General features: G+C 36.4%; 1 protein-coding gene across 1 annotated transcript in view; it reads left to right on the top strand.

Moving 5' to 3' along the window:
- The first annotated feature begins 3,478 nt into the window (after window positions 1-3,478).
- LOC124371869 (kynurenine/alpha-aminoadipate aminotransferase, mitochondrial-like) overlaps window positions 3,479-15,076 on the top strand; it is a 62,368-nt gene continuing 50,770 nt past the window's right edge. The window contains exon 1 of the mRNA XM_046830235.1: window positions 3,479-3,586. Coding sequence (XP_046686191.1) covers window positions 3,486-3,586 — 101 coding nt within the window. The 5' untranslated portion in view covers window positions 3,479-3,485. The remainder of the gene's footprint in view (window positions 3,587-15,076) is intronic.

Raw genomic sequence — 15,076 nt, 5'->3', positions numbered from 1 at the left:
GAATTCTGCAGGCGGCGTTGCCAAAGAGCTATCTTCTCAGTAAAACTCTTAATCGAATCATAATTCTTTAAAGTACTTTTCTGACCTTGTAGCTTTAGGTTCAGAAGATTTATTGTTTCAAAAAAGTTCTGATAAATATGCCAGGTAAAAGATAAATTTGTCATCTGTAAAATTTCTTGTACAGTTCTTCACTTGAACTCATCAAAAAGATTTCAACTTCTGATTTCAAGTTGAACAACCTTGCAAGCATATTACCTTTGGACAACCAAACGAACTTCGGTGTGAAAGAGAAGTGTTTCTTGATCACTGTTCAGTTCTTGACACAACACTCGAAAAAGTCTGGTGTTCAAAGCACTGGATTTGACGTGATTCACTACTTGAACTGCTAATTTCAAAGCAGTGTTAAGTGATTCAGGGAGAGTCTGGCAAGCCAAAGCTTGTCTGTGGATGATACAATGGGATCCAATTATTTTAGGGTTCTTTTTCTTAGCCAATTCAATAAATCCTGATCGGCAACCTGTCATCGCTTGAGCTCCATCAGTACATATTCCAATAACTCTCTCCCAGGGAAGGCCATTAGCTTCTAAAAATGTTTGAAGAGAAGAAAATATATTGACTGCTGTAGTTGTTGTTTCAAGATTTGTAGAAAACAGTATTTCTTCAAGGAATTTCTTTTCATCTATATATCTACAGTAAAACAACAACTGCGCTTGTTTTGAAATGTCTGTTGTTTCATCGCACTGCAATGCAAAGAATGGGGAGTTCTTTAGCTTTTGCACCAGTTGATTTTTTTAAGTCAATAGCCATGTCATCAATTCTACGTTTGACTGTATCGTTTGATAAAGAAATTTTTGCAACTTTATTGTAGCTGTCTTCACCGAGCACAGTGCTACAGGCAGTAAGCAAACAAGGTTTTATGAGTGACTCACCGATTGTGTGGGGTTTCTTGTCTTTAGCTATCAACAAGGCAATTTTGTAAGAAGCCTCAACGGCCTTTTCATTTTCCATTCGAAAACTTCCACTGGGGTCAAGTTTCATTCTCTTAAGGCAACGTTTCCTAGAAACGAAAAATTCAGTAGGTTTGTCCTTTAGAGCAGCGTGATTTGTATTCAAATGGCGTTCCAAACGTCCAGGTCGCATTGCATCGTTACTTAGAACTACATGACAAATTACGCACTGAGGTAAATGACTACCGTTTTTCTCAATAAATGTAAACCCGTATTTAATATAGGCATCACTGTAGAGTCTTTTCTTTGGCAGTGATTTAGCCATTTTAATAACAACTAACCACTAAAACACACAATATTTGTCAATGTAATGGCGATGACAATCAACAACACAATCGCTATAATAGTTACAATAAAACTACATTCACAGGCGAAGGCAAATGCGCGACTGGGACTGGATGATACTGTGTGACAAGTAGCGCTTGTGGTGGACAGTGGCAGACATGCGCACTACGCCCCGCGCCCGCGCTACAAATAAAGAAAGGCAGGGTGAGTCCAGACGGGGGGGAGGGTTGTATGCTGAGTCTAAGGCGCGTGGAATAGGTGGAATAGTCCTCTTCCACGCGCCTTGTTCTGAGTCAGCTAGTTTCTCACGCCTGGCCAGACGCTCACTTAAGCTTTGGTTTCCATGAACCCCGCCGGCGCGAAGCGTGAAGCGGTACTACGTCATCGCGCCAAAACTACTGCATGTTTTATTACGAGCGCGGTTTGTCATATCGGGCCGGCGTCCATTCCCGCCGGAAATTGGGAGCGCCAACACGACGACGAATCCCGTCAAAGTCTACCCACACTGGCGCATTTACCGCTGCGGCATTGCCGGTTCCGTGTGTGTATGAAATAGTGTTATCGAAGGAATCCAAGATTTTTTCACCAGAATTAGATGAAATGTTAATTGATTATGTGCTTGAGCACAGAGTGTTATTTGACCAATCAATGAAAAACTACAAAAATCTAGTTATAAAATAAAATGCGTAGAAACCATTTATTTGTGGCAGGAGTTGTAAGGTCATTTTGAATATATCCTAAAATTTCATAAAACAGTCCAACTTTACTGTAACTCTGAAATATTCTCTGAACTTCGTCTTGTCATCCATTAATTGTCTCAAAATTAAAATTTTAAAACACCTCTCTTTACTTCTTCTTGTAAATAAAGGTGAACGATCATCGTTAACAAATTCAGGTAGTATAACTTCTTCATCCGCATTTCCTTCGTCGAGAAGAAACACTAATGCTAACATCCTCACACCCATGTCTACAAATGTTGAATGACCGATCCCACGTTGAGAGCGTGGTTCACGCGGTTATAGAAACCACTTACTAACGGCAATCGCACTTGGCGCGATTCTCGTGAGCGTCAATCCCGCTTCACACTTCACGCCAGCGGGGTTCATAGAAACCAAAGCTTTACATTTTATTGAGTTAATAATTTAATAATTTCAATGATTGTGTGTTTTGTGTCCAGCATCAAATTAAATTTTGTTGTTGTTGTAAATATATATGAAAAAATAACTGTTTCAAAAACCACAACTTAAGTATTTTTTAAAAATTTGTTGACGCCTCCCCTGAAATTCTTCCACGCCCCCCCAGGGGGGCGCGCCCCCCAGGTTGAGAACCGCTGCGTTAGTCCATGTTTCATCACCTGTTATAGTAATACTGTTTATTAACATGTTTCAGTAATTCTGCATTGTTGTTGAATTCATTTAATGCCTCCTGAGCAACTTTCTTTCACCACTGTTTTTGTTCAAAATTCAACAATGTTGATACAAATTTTGCGCTACACATTTCATACCCAAAATGTTCAAAAAATGTAATAGCATGGGCCAATTGATATGTCAACATCATCAGCAACTTCTTTGATTGTAATACAGCAATTGTTCATAAACATGCTTCCCATTTTTTTCATATTTTCAGTGGTTATGGATATGCTGGGGCATACGGAGCGTTCATCATCTTCAATGTCTTCACGGCCATCTTTGAAATGTCTATAAGACTTGTAAGCCCTTGTTTTACTCATATCAGACTCATCATAAACCATTATTAACATTTTCCATACTTTGTTACACCTTATTTCATTTTCACACAAAATGTGATACAAATTCTTTTACCATTTTTTTAAAGCAAAATATTGCTAAGTTTATGAAACTTGTATAAATGATATAAATAATGATTACAGCTTTAAATTTTATTATACAGTACTTCAAAATCATGAGTACCAACAAAATCTTTTTAATCTTGACAATCAGACTCTCAAAACTTGCAAAACTTAAAAATGTCTGTTACTTTTTGAACACACCTTGTATACCTAAAAAAAACTTGCATTGCGAAAGAAAAATTTTAATTTTGTCTTCAAACTTATCCAGATAATTGTAAATACTAATTAATGTGAGCAATTGGAACTTATCAAGAAAAATTACGTATCAGACAAAATGGTGCTGAGGTCACAAGTTCATGGTGAACTTTGATCTGAGTTTTGTTTTCATGTTTGCAGTAGAAGTTCAACGTTCTTTTACTTACATTGCTGGTGAATTCAAAATGTCTTTATTATTCGTTAAAGTGGCAAACCTATGTAGTATTGACAGGTAAGTGGATTTACAGTATTCATTTACTGTGTAATTTAATGTTGCAGTATTAATCTTAGTTTCAGTGTACTGACTTTTGGACAGTGGGGATACTGTCAATGTGTGCCTGCTGCAATCATTGTTCCAAACTATGATACATCTCTAGCTATATTATATGTTGTTAACACCTTCCCTGCAACACGCATCATGTACCGACTTTTGGGAAATGTGCGTACTATCAGCCACAGCCAGTTTATTAATATAAGATAATAGCAGGAACTGAATTAGTATAAAATCTCTGATAATATTTTAATTTTTAAGTTTATGAAATTATTTATTATTATTAGCTAAATTTGTGATAGCTGTTTATGTGGTTGTAATAGTCATATTGTAAAATTAAATATATGATAGAACAAATATATTTATCATTTCTGTTATTGTAGCGACTTTCCTATATCTTTTATACATTATTTATGATCTTTTATTATGGATCCGGTAGGGCTTACTTAATACGTGTTTGTCCATTTTTATATCCGTCCATACATGACTGAAAAGTTCTAGAAGGTGGATATTTTGTACGTAGGCTCCTCCTGGACCAAGGAGGTCTATTGATATTGAGGGACAAAACGCCAAAATTAAAAATAACTCATGCCACATTAGTCTTTAGGGTAATTATGATGATAACAATAAATTCACAGAGTAAACAAATCTGTAACCAAAATGAGTTCAATCTACGATGTTTTATCTTGTGACATAGTAATATGTAATGAAGTTATTTTAATGGATTGGTTGGTAGGATTTATGTTACATTCTCAGATCAGGTTCTTTGATAATCCTTTTTATCAATTTATTCCATATGTACTTGTATAATATCCAGTTGTTAAGTTAATATTAATTTATTCGTAAACAAGTTGAAACTGGGGTTATTTGTAATAAATTTTTATTAGCAAAATAATAATGTATATTTTGTTGTTGCTTACAAAAGTGTTAGTTGTTATATTTAGATCATTATAGAGCAGATCATGATACTGAACATTATGTAATTAGAAATTATTGACAAACCTGATAAGATTTATGAACCATGTCATAAAATTTAATTCAACTACGTTTCTTTTGGAATAAATAAATAAACTAACTGAATTAATGAATGGGATTCATCTATATGCCAAATAGTTAAACAGAAAAAGAATTTTCACACCTTGTTAATTTCTTTTGGAATAATTCTAAGTACACAATCCTATTTTCGTAATCACTTCTATTTTAATACATTGTTATCATGACCTCTCATGAATTCTTTAGGTCACAGCCGGTTTCATTGACTACTAAATATAAAAAAAGTAGCATTTAAACATAACAAGTATGTTAAACATAGACAAGTTTATTCAATATCTAAACAATTTGTGGTGAAAATTAGGAGGAAAATTATGCTGAATAGAAATCTAGTTCAACTAAACTTCTTTGTACTTTAAAATGGAATTTGAACATTTATTTTAGAAAAAAATATTAAGTAAGAGAAAGTATAACGCAGAAAATGTAAATGTATTTTCTGTTCTCAGGCAATGTTTTTTATTAAAAGTAAACTGACTATTTTTAGAATGACTAGAGTAACTAACACTTATAAAATTGAGTGTGACTTTTAGTTTTTTATATTTTTATTGGTTATTCAGGAACAAATCTCAAAGCTTTATGTACTTTCCCCAAGTGTATAGAAGGCCTGGTTCTGTAGACAATGATGAAAGATTCTATTCATGGTTCTTGGGTTGTTATCTTTCAGGTAGTCAGGCAACTTGTTGGATAGCTTCATTCCATCATATGCCTTTTTTTCAAATAAGGCAGTTCAGTGAATAGGGAGTGTATAGTCTCCTGCTTGTCTGGTGAAGTAATTGTGCAGATACCTTTGTTTTAGGAGGATTCTTAAATCTGCAGTGCATAATGGTTTCCAGGTTGTAGATGGAAGTCATTGTCAATCATTTCCAGTATTTAAATAGGTTTCTGCAGCTCTCTTTGGGTCTTATTCCTGCCATTATCCTTAGTGCTTTATTCTGCATAATTAGGATACGAAGAAGATTTCCATCCAAAGAACCACTCCAGACATTATTCTATAGCCTAAGTAGCTTTCAAAAAGATTATGGTATGTAATTGTCATGGTTTAAGATCTGTTTAATTCTCTTCAGTGCAAATATAGCTGAGCAAGCTTAAGGCATATGTTGTCTAGATGACTTTTCCAGCTTAGGATTTCATCAAGTGTTATGCCTAGATGTTTAATATTGTCAGCTGCTTGGATACCTGGTAGATCATTTATAAGAGCTTTTTTACAGTCATTTATTTAGTCAGATATTTATTTTGTTTTATTCTCATTGAGAACAAGATTATTTTTAACTGTATATTCTTGGGCCAAACTGAAGACAATGAACAAGTCTATTTCTAGTTGCTTTGTATTCTTATTAGCACAGTGTCATCCACTTACATCAGCATTTTACAATATTCTCTGCATATTTTGGGAAGTTGTTAATGAATAATATGAATAGGGCCCAAGGACCGAGCCTTGTGAAACCCCTCTTCTGACAGGCAGAAGTTTAGACTGAATTAATACTTATGAGCCTGTTAACTGTTTGTTTTAGTTCCACTGTCCTGACTTCGTCCCTTGAGGTAGCTTTCAAACCACCAGAGAGATGTTTGTTGGATCCCATGTCTGTTAAGTTTAGTCAGTATGAGGTTATAACCTAGGTAGTCAAAAGCCTTGCCAAGCTTAAGGAGTAGAGTACAGTAGTTATGGTGTTACCAATTTCTATGTTGTCAATTATTAGCTCAATAAGGTCAATAATTGCAGTAGTAGTGGATTTACCAGGGATAAAACCATGCTGCTTGTCAGTTAGTAATTTGTTACTTTTTAAATACTCCAGAAGTCTAGTGGTTATAATTTTTCTGTGAGTTCTGAGAGTGATGGGAATAAAGAGATTGGCTTATAGTTGCTAATGTTTTGGGGGTCTCCTTGTTTGAGTTTTATATAGAGTTTACCTATCTTTAGTTTTGATAGGAAAATGCCTCGCTCCGTGGACATGTTTGAGATTTTAATGAGTGGGATTATTAGTTCATCTGAACAATACTTAAGGATCTTAGTTGATATCTTGTCAATCACTGCAGAAGTTAAGTTTGTCATAGATTTTATTGTCTTTATCACTTCATCAGCTGAAAATTGTTGAACATTTATAAGAGCCTCTGTAGGAACTGCTTGAAGGTTTTGAGTGGTTGTAGATGAAATGTTGCTTGTATTTGTTATGTAAATGTGTTCCTAAGCGCTAATCTCTGGAATGGCTGGGCCAATTTATGCTAATCATTTTTTTTTAATATTCGTTGAAATCTGGGGAAGATTTATATAAAGAAAAAGATCTAAAAAATTGATCTGGAATATTTTATAATTAGAAAACAATGGTAATATTTATGATTCATAATCCAAATTTAACTGACACTGAACAGCTATTGGCACTTTACAGTTGAAGTTCAACAAAGAGGTAGAAACATTTGATAACAATTTAAATTGTAGAGCATGCTTGATCATTAGTGATGCAGATAGCACAAACAAAGTTAGTCTAACTTTTACTCCAGATTGCATCAGTGACGAATTAAAAACACCCAATGCATTGTAAAATATGATTTAAACACTGTTATAAACTAACATTAATGAACAAAGCTGTAAAGGTATTTACATGTTCCAAACTGGTAGGCTTCCTTGACATGGTGATATGATATTTTAAGAGTGGCTTAAGAGAAAACAGTGAAATGAACACTAACACGCCTCAATGATTCATTCTTTCCCAAACTTAAGTCCAAAAAACAACATTACTTCACAACGTAAAACCTTATAAACAATTATTTTGGAAAGCTGCATAATAAGGATCCCCTTATACCAAAGGTAGATAGGAAATAATAGGATTCCCCCTAGACCGTAATAGGCTTCTCAGTCCTACATATGTACAGTGTGTATATTTTCTCTCATCAATTCTTCTTCAAGATAAACTCAACTATGGCATTGGAAATACCTTAGACCGAAGGTAGATTACAAGATCCGGAAGTAGTTACTTTTTTGACCAAAGTAGATTTTTAAGACCAACATGCGTATACAGTTTTTGATTGGGGCAATAAGGCAAACTCAATTGTGGCATTGTAAGTGATTTTATACAGTATACAACTTTTAACCGAAGTAGGCTTCTCAGACCTACGTATGTACATATTTTTCTTTGTTGGGACAACAAGGCAAACTCTACTAAGGCACTGGAAATATGTTAGACTGGAATCACATGACAAGGGCTAGAAGCAAACTGCTTTTGACCGAAATAAGGTTTTCTGAGACCTATGTATTTTGTATTTGTGATCGGGGCAACAAGGCAGACTCAGTTATGATATAAAAGTCAGGTTTTAACCTGACACTCTTAACCATGGAACACTGAAATAATATGTACCTGATATGTGCCTGCTTACGTTTGAAAAATGACTTCTATGAAATCTACCTCAAATATTTGTTATTCTAAATATACTAGTAGAAGCTCGGCAAGAAAACAAATATCCTTTCATTGACTGTTTGGAGCAATACGATGAAATGTTAATGAGTTTGTAATTGGAGAACAAATGAACACTAGGCAATATTTGAGAACATAGCACATGGTCTGGGTCTGAGAATCTCTAAAATACAACCATACAGTGTGAAATAGATTCCAAAGAACAATGGATATTGTAGTGTATTTAGTGTGAGAAGTACTAAGTTGGTAGGTATCCATAGTGATATTTAATGTCTGCACCAGTGATGTTGGCAGTATGTATTGTCAGGCGATGTAACATACGATGTGGTCTAAAAGAATAAAGAATGCTCATAGGCTGCTCTCCTGTGACGTCACATCACGCCACTACCCTACAACCAACGGTCCAAGCTGGCCAGCCAAGCAGTCCACCCGGAGTCCACCACCAGACACCGTCAATGTAACCTCCGCGTCCCGTCCGTTCCTTTACGAGCGGTCCTAGAGCAATGTTACTCTAAATGTGTAGTTTAATTATTCTTCCCGACCCATAGAGAGTACAGTGTCGACCCGCATACATTACAGTGGCGACGAGGAAAACAACTGCAACAGTGAATTACAGTGATTTAGTGCGGAAGGGCAACAAGCGTAATGAACACGTGCAAATAACCGCGAATGTGCAAGGACATTCCGGACATTCCAACGGTCGGGAGTAAGGTACGCCGATCGATATAAACTATTCTTGGTGTAAGCAGCGCACAAGCTGATTTTAATCGTTGCAATTAATGCCGTTAGACGATTATTTTTACCGGGGACATTTTAAACAGTTATTACGGAGTGTACAAGAAAACAAAATGGCAACTATCGGGTCTATGGGTTATTTTGATAGTGCGGAAGAATCGTGTGGCAGTCTTATATAGAGAGATTTGAGTTTTTTATTGATTGTAATGATATCGATAATTCAAAGAAACTAAGCACTTTGTTGACAGTTATGGGTGTAAGGACCTATACGTTACTGAAAGACTTAATTACACCAGACAAACCGTCTGACAAGTCGTACAAGGAAATTGTGGACACTATAGCGAATCATCTGCATCCCAAGCCTTCTTTTATCACGGAAAGATTTAAATTTAGTAGGCGGAATCAATTGGATCATGAAACGGTTAGCGATTATATTGTGCATTTAAAACAGTTATCTAAGTATTGTGAATTTGGTGATAAATTGCCAGACTACTTAAGGGACAGATTAGTCGCGGGTCTGCGAGACCAACAGATACAGAAAAGACTTCTCGGGGAGGAGAACCTCACTTATGAAAAAGCCGTGCAACTAGCTACTGCAATGGAATTTGCTGAGAAGGGGGCGGCCCAGATGACAACTGCAGGAGGACGTATTCACCGGATGCAGAGCAGCGGGTCGATACCGAAAAGGACACAGGCGGCGAGCGAGCATCGCAGCGAGACGGTCATCGGACGGCGGGAAGGCGCTGGGAGACATCACCTGCTATTGTTGCGGCAAGCGAGGATCACACACAGCATCGCAATGTCGGTTTCGTGAGTACACGTGTAATCATTGTAAAAAGAAGGGACACCTTGAAAGAGTTTGTAGATCGAAAAATTATGTTAACAAACCTAATGAGAACAAACCAAATGTTTTTACAAATAGGTCTAAGGAGCTTTCAGCTAAAGGGAAACAGTTTTACAGCAATAAAAAGCAATATGTTTATAAAGGTAGGCAGCACTATGTAGAGGAAAGTAAAGAATCAGCAGAGTCCGGTTCAGATAATCACTGGAAACATAAAGACAATGACGATGTGTATGACATTTCCAATCTATTTACGGTTAAAGAAATAGAAACTAAGATTAATAAAATTGAGCCAATAACGGTACAGTTATTAGTGGAAAGTAAGGAAATTGTATTTGAAGTCGATAGTGGAGCTTGTGTTTCAGTTATGTCAGAAAAAGATTGTAAGACTAAGTTAGGAAATATAAACATGTATCCAACTAGCTTAGTATTAAGTTCATATTACACATGAAAAGATCAGGCCTTTAGGTAAGGTTATGGTCAATGTACAACATAAAGGTAAAGAGAAACAATTAGCTTTATACATCGTAGCTAATGGGGCTAATCCCTTGTTAGGGCGTGATTGGATGCAAGCATTAGATTTAACAGTTAGAGTGCCTAGTAATGTAAACAATGTACAGTCAGCCGATCGCACGAGCATGGTGGGGGTTGTGCCAACTGCAGGCGGCAGCGCGGCAGACGCATGCACGCCTGTCAGTGGAAGCCACAACACACCTGTAGAGGTAAACAAACAAACATCTGTCAATCCGTCTGTTGTCAACAACAACAAACAAGTAGAATTACTGTACAATGAGTTTCCAAATGTATTTACGGATAAGTTGGGATGTTTCAAGGGTGCACCAGTTTAAATTAAAGTTAAAAGAAAATGTAGTACCAAAATACTTTAAACCTAGGACGTTACCTTTTACACTTAAAGAAAAAGTAGAAGCCGAGCTGACTAGACTAGAACAAGAGAACGTTATTTCACCAGTAGATACCAGTGAATGGGGGACTCCCATTGTACCAATTATTAAGGCTAATGGGAAAATAAGAATTTGTGGGGATTATAAAATAACTGTAAATCCTTTCTTGGAGGTAGACCGACACCCGTTACCGAAAATTGAAGAAATATTTGCCAGCCTACAAAACGGAGAAAAATTCTCTAAAATAGATTTATCTTCAGCTTATCAGCAGCTTAAACTAGATGTAGATAGTCAAACGTATTGTACAATTAGCACACACAAAGGATTGTATGCTTACAATCGCCTATGTTTTGGTATCAGTTCAGCACCGGGAATATTCCAGAGAATAATAGAAACGAACATTACAAGGTATCCCGGGGGTAACTGTATTTTTAGATGACATTCTAGTAACAGGTAAAAACAATGAGGAACACATGCATAGACTTAGACTAGTGTGTCAAAGACTTGAAGACAATGGGTTCACAGTGAGCAAGAAACAAATGTAAATTTTTCTGTGACAGTTTAGAATATTTAGGTTTTGTTATCAGTAAACAAGGGTTGCATACCGCACCTAGTAAGGTTGAAGCAATTGTCAAGGCACCTGAACCTCAAAATGTGACACAGCTTAAAGCCTTCCTTGGTCTTGTTAATTACTATTCACGTTTCATTCCTAGGATATCCACTATTTTAACCCCAATGTATCAGTTGTTAAGAAAGGATACCGATTTTGTATTTAATTTAGCATGTAAGAAGGCACTACAAGAGATTAAGCAAAAGTTAATCTCTGCTGAAGTTTTAGCGCATTATGATCCTGCATTACCACTAGTGGTAGCCAGTGATGCTAGTCCATATGGCATTGCATCAGTTTTGAGTCAGATTCAATACGACGGTACAGAAAGACCTATATCATTCGCAAAGTTGAGAGTGTTAAATAGCGCTGAGAAAAACTATTCACAAATAGATAAGGAAGCATTAAGCATTGTATTTGGTGTTAAGAAATTTAGTCAATATTTATATGGTACACAGTTTTTGTTAAAGACTGATCATAAGCCTTTAGTGGCTATTTTTGGACCAAAGAAAGGGTTACCTGCTTTCGCAGCCAGTAGGTTACAACGATACGCTTTGTTTTTAAGTGGTTTCCAATATGAGATTGTGTATGTTAAGTCCCAAAACCATGGCAATGCCGATGGTTTATCTAGATTACCTGTAAATAGTGAGATTAAAGATGAAATCTCGGATGATGACCTTAATATTAATGTCATAGGTACCTATTTGCAGTGTTTAGCTGAAAATGACATACCATTAAGCTATGTAGACATAAAAAGAGAATCAATGGTAGATAGTGAAATCAAAAAGGTAATATCCTATGTAGAATTAGGTTGGCCTATTGTAACTGAACCAGATCTAAAGCCATTTGAAATTAGACAGTCGGAATTAACCTTGGAGCAAGGAATCCTAATGTGGGGGTACAGGGTGGTAATACCTAAAAGGTTCAGAATAAACATTCTGAACGAATTGCATACTTCACACATAGGTATTGTTCGCATGAAGGCATTAGCCCGTGCATATGTATGGTGGCCCTAATATCGACCGGGACATAGAACAACTAGCTAACAGCTGTGCAGCCTGTTTGGAGGAACGAGCAAAACCGCCCAAGGCTTTCCTGCATCATTGGAATGTTCCGGAACGAGTTTGGTCTCGAATTCATATTGATTTTTTTGGACCTTTTCAGTCCAAGTTATTTTTGGTGGTAAAAGATGCGTACTCTAAGTGGCCAGAGGTGTTGCCCGTTGCTTCAACGGCAGCTATTCACACGATTGTGAAATTAAGGGAATTATTTAGTAGGTATGGTATTGTAGACCACATAGTGTCCGACAACGGACCACCTTTTACCAGTCAAGAGTTTAAAGAATTTTTGATGTCAAATGGTATCAAAACACACGTTTTCACCACCATACCACCCAGAAACCAATGGTTTGGCAGAACGGTCAGTCAGAACTATTAAAAATAAATTGAAAACAGCTCTTCATAATTCCAAGGATTTTAGAATTAGCTTTGAGTAACTTCCTGTTCACTTACAGAAATACAGTGCATTCTACTACCAATCTATCGCCAGCTCAATTAATGTTGGGCAGATCGCTAAAGTCTAGGTTAGATTTAATTCGCCCAAATGTTAAAGCAATAATGTCAGATAATCAAGAAAAACAACGATTGTACTATAGGGGTAGTAAAACTAGACAGTTAGCTATTGGACAACCAATCATAGCCAGAGATTACAGAGGTAGAAATAAGTGGATACCAGGTGTGGTAGTTTCACGATTAGGACCAGTCACGTATTTAGTTGAACTGAATACGGGCATGAGGTGGAAACGACATATCGACCAGTTGGTAGGTTTACAGTGTTAGTCCGGAAATGTCTGAGTTGACAACAATGCCTAGACTCCCAGACGCAAGCGTGGCAACAGAGCACACGCAGGAAACGATCGATATACAGTCGCGGGACAGAGCGAGCGCAAGGTCGCCAGTACTTTTAGCAACGACCTTGCCCCCCTCTCCGCAAAACCATAACAATAACAGAAACGCTCAGGGGCAAAGCCCCAGCCCACGTACAAATGTAAACAATAACAGTTCCAGCGTTTCACCACCAAACAAATGACACCTGTTAGACGATACCCACTAAGGGATCGTAAACCTTTAGTCAAAATGGACTTGTAATACAACCCAATTGTGACTTGTATATAATTAATATTGTTTAAGCATTATTATTATCGATTTGTTAATTGTGTTCATTCAATGTGTTATTAATTGCTATATTCTGATTTATTGGTTTTGATTGAAGTGTTTGTGATTTGTGTTAAATGATTATATTGAGTTTGTATTTTGTTCTCTATAATCTATACTTACAAAAATAAAAGAGTATAATGTCAATTTTCTTATTCATTGTAATTGATTTAAAATTGGAGAATTGTAAAACAAATTGTAATTGATAAATTTCTAAAATTGTAGGGGACTTATGTATTTTAAGGGGGAGGATTGTAGTGTATTTAGTGTGAGAAGTACTAAGTTGGTAGGTATCCATAGTGATATTTAATGTCTGCACCAGTGATGTTGGCAGTATGTATTGTCAGGCGATGTAACATACGATGTGGTCTAAAAGAATAAAGAATGCTCATAGGCTGCTCTCCTGTGACGTCACATCACGCCACTACCCTACAACCAACGGTCCAAGCTGGCCAGCCAGCAGTCCACCCGGAGTCCACCACCAGACACCGTCATGTAACCTCCGCGTCCCGTCCGTTCCTTTACGAGCGGTCCTAGAGCAATGTTACTCTAAATGTGTAGTTTAATTATTCTTCCCGACCCATAGAGAGTACAGTGTCGACCCGCATACATTACAGATATTATGAGAATACATGACTAAAAATCTAGACAAAAAGGTTGGTCTAAATTGTTAAATACATGATTATAGTATTTGATCCTAAGATTGTACCTCAAGGTTCCTGGCTAAACGGTGGTTTTCTAAGCTCGACTGTTGGCAAAGTGAGGTGTTGAGTGGTTGAGGGTCCAGAAATGCTGCAGGTTGCTGTTGTATACAACAGGACAAGGGTACAATGAGATTCTCTGGGGCCAGTTCTCGCAGTCGCCACCAAGATGCAGTGAAGTCATTGCCATTATCTATCCCACAACACTGAAAACTGTCCGACATTTCATTAAGCTTTCATCAACTGAGATATAATAAAGCAAAGTCTCTCTGTCTAACAGACTTTTATTCCTGGTATTGTAGTTTTTATAACAGGTTAATTGTTGAATCAAATAATTAATACATTATTTTATGAAACAAAATCTAGATTTGTGTTTGTGTCATCACAATAAAAACTTCAATGTCTGGTTGAAAAAGGAATAGGAGGAGACTAGGTACGTTAAAAGTTAATAATAAATTTAACAACAATTGAAGTGAACAATCTACAATAATATCTTTAGATAAATTATATTTTTGAGATCAATTTGACTCCAGTAGATGGCACCTTAGAGCGAAAGCCATTCTCTATCTAAATAAAATCTATGTCTGGGAGATACATGGATTTGAAAGCACTAATATGGATAAAATACTAACTCAGAATATTATCTAGATTTTTTTTGGAACAAAGTAGACCAGTGTGTTTGATATTTTATGAACTTTAACTAATACCATCAATGATGTATTAAGAATCAAATATTAACTCAGGGTTCAGCACCTTTAGAACAAATTGCTTGGAGCTTAATAATAACATAATCAATATTGAAACAGCATGTTTTGACTTTCAGTGACTGTTGAGGCAAGATCTGGTAACATCAAAAAGTTATTGATGAGTTTGGGACATACGATTTCATTTACCTCTTTGAGCCAAATTGGCCAAACTTGGAGATGTTTTTGTAAATGAGAAAAATATTCAAATAAAAATCAGTTAAAATTGTTTTTGTCTCAATTTTTCTTTTT

The sequence above is a fragment of the Homalodisca vitripennis genome, unplaced genomic scaffold (genome assembly GCF_021130785.1).
Source record: "Homalodisca vitripennis isolate AUS2020 unplaced genomic scaffold, UT_GWSS_2.1 ScUCBcl_2131;HRSCAF=6575, whole genome shotgun sequence".
NCBI classification, from domain to species: Eukaryota; Metazoa; Arthropoda; class Insecta; order Hemiptera; family Cicadellidae; genus Homalodisca; species Homalodisca vitripennis.
The sequence above is the reverse complement of the archived record's forward strand: the minus strand, read 5'-3'. Positions and strand labels throughout refer to the sequence as shown.